Source organism: Sardina pilchardus, chromosome 3, assembly GCF_963854185.1.
Source record: "Sardina pilchardus chromosome 3, fSarPil1.1, whole genome shotgun sequence".
NCBI lineage: Eukaryota > Metazoa > Chordata > Actinopteri > Clupeiformes > Clupeidae > Sardina > Sardina pilchardus.
This window is the reverse complement of record NC_084996.1, coordinates 13,880,437-13,882,936: the sequence shown is the minus strand read 5'-3', so window position 1 is coordinate 13,882,936 and position 2,500 is coordinate 13,880,437. Positions and strand designations below refer to the sequence as shown.

The following is a 2,500-nucleotide window of genomic DNA, read 5'->3' as shown; positions in this document are numbered from 1 at the left end:
TGGGCCATGGCTGGAGTCTATGGCACACACTCTCTTTCTCTCTCTCACTCATTCACTCGCGCGCTCTCTCTCTCTCTCTCTCTCTCTCTCTCTCTCTCTCTGGCAACTGATAGACATTTACTGCGCGTGGCCGCTGCATACTGTGCCGAGACTCCCAGGATGCTGACGTCAAGGATTTTACTTTTTACCTTTAATTTTTATTATTATCCATTATCTGTGATCTATCACCTGCGACAATTATTAAACAGGGAACATATCGTACATTACCTTCACTGTGTCCCCTTTTCTTATTGTCTGCTATCTTTCATTTTTTTCCTCCCCATCTCCCTGTGTCTTTTCATCTCTGGAGGTCAAACACTGGGCTTTCAGATAACGTCCCCACTTAGGGCGAGGCCAGTGGCTGTCACTGACTGGACCACATCCCAAAGGCAAAAATGCTTAAGCACTGCATCTTTTCCTCCAGCCAGCGTTTGGAGTGCAACACAAATAAAACACAAATCTAGATGGAGAGTTGGGTCACTACAGCTATTACTTCTCCATTCCCCCTGCTATTATTGCACTCAGACCAACGTCGCTTTCCCTCGATCTCTCTCTATTTCTCCATCTGCTGTCCACGTTTATGTACAGCATTTTCTCTCCTTTTACTTTCTGATAACCCCCGCACACACAAACACACAAACACACACACACTTGCAGAGTCGATCAATCCACTGATTGCATATTTCAGAGACGTGCAGGGGCATTGTTACTGTGATGTATGTACCATTGGGTATGTGGATCCAGCCCACTAGTTGGCGCTGCGCCGCCACTGTCATTGTGTCAATATGAATGTACTGAGAGACAAGAAGTACTTTAGTAAACGAGTGACTGAACTGAAGACGTGTCTCGGTGTTATCTCTAACATAAAGTTACGGTACCTAAAGTGAACCCATAGACATAACAGTTACCTTGGCAGCCATGATCATGGAGGAGCCCCCTCGGATGCCCAGGATGGGGATGTGCGTCTGGGCGGAGATGAAGTCCAGGATCTGGGCGATGGCCTCCTGGTCGGTGTCGTCGCCGAACACCACGCCCTGCAGCCAGTGCTCGGTCATGAGGTCGCAGATGCTCTTGATGATGCTCTTGGGGTCAGTCTCGTTCATGGTGAGGATCTCCACGTTGGGCGCCAGCTTCATGTGCTGGAAGAAGTCGTCCTTGTCGCGCGCGCCCGCCAACGCCACCTCGCTCGAGTTGCCCACCAGCACCACGGCGATGCTCAGGCCCTGCATGATGCGCGGCAGCACCGGGTACGCCGGCGGGTGGTGCCCGTGAGACAGCGGGGGGATGTAGTGGGCCACCGCACCCCCACCGCCAGCGCCCCCACCCCCGCCGCCGCCCTTGTCCCGCCGCGAGTGGCAGGTGGGAGGCAGCAGCAGCAGCAGCAGCAGCAGGCACAGCAGCAGCCCCGGGAGCCGGCGCGAAGCCGGGCGGCAGGAGGGAGGGCGAGAGGCGGGCGCCGGCCGCGAGGAGACGCCGACGGTGGTGGCGACGGCGGCGGCGGCAGATGCTGCGGGCCTGTCGGACGGGCACGGTGCCCGCCTTTCCTGAGAAGCTGGAGGACCACAGCCGCCACGGACAGGCATGGTGGAGGAGGAGTGTGAGTACAATCCCTGCAAGGAGAGGAAGGGACAGAGAGAGAAAGATGAAGGGAAGAAAAGAGAAGAGAAGAGAAGGGAAGAGAAGAAGTGAGGAGACAAGAAAAGATGAGAAGAAGAGAAGAAAAGAGGAGAAGAGAAGAGAAGAGAAGAGAAGAGAAGAGAAGAGAAAGGTATGAATGGATGGAAATAAGGTTTAAGAAACCCAAAGAGAAGCAAAGAGAGAGAAGAGAAAGAGAAAGACAAGTGGAAGAGAAAAAAGAGAAAAGAGAAGGTCAATTAAGCTGGATATACTGTACTGACTGGGACGGGTGCAAAAGGGAAACATATATCAACCTACAGTACGCCAACCAGAACGGATATGTGCCATTTTTCACAATTGACTTAACACTTGTCTGTCTGTCAGTGCAAAGTTGCCTTGATACAAAATGTATTCAATCACCTTTTATTCCAAAATTCATGAATACGGTACTTCTCAGAAAGTGTTCACCTCCAACTCTGAACTACTCAGTACTATGTGTGCACTTACGGCACTGTCAATGAAAAATATCTGCACACCCGCTAGCTATAATGCAACACAAAAATGTCACCATTTTGAGCGGTCATGCCACAATCCAGATGTGCATATTAGTTAGTTATGCTTATGGCAGCATGGGTCGTATTTGAGTGAATTATGATGCATTCAGTATGACTGGTTAATGTTTTCAGGAACATTCGAGAGTGAAAATGCTTGTAAAATATCTATAGGCTAAATCAGGGCAGGGGATGGCTGGATGGATAGATGGAGGGATGTTGTGAGAGAGGGGGAGTGTGTGTGTGAGAGAGAGAGAGAGAGGGGGGAGTGTGTGAGAGAGAGACCTGTGGTG

At 50.9% G+C, this 2,500-nt stretch overlaps 1 protein-coding gene across 1 annotated transcript in view; it reads right to left on the bottom strand.

Moving 5' to 3' along the window:
* grin2ba (glutamate receptor, ionotropic, N-methyl D-aspartate 2B, genome duplicate a) overlaps nt 1-2,500 on the bottom strand; it is a 74,663-nt gene that overhangs the window by 56,623 nt on the left and 15,540 nt on the right. The window contains exon 3 of the mRNA XM_062530925.1: nt 948-1,649. Within this exon, the coding sequence (XP_062386909.1) occupies nt 948-1,649 (702 nt within the window). The remainder of the gene's footprint in view (nt 1-947; nt 1,650-2,500) is intronic.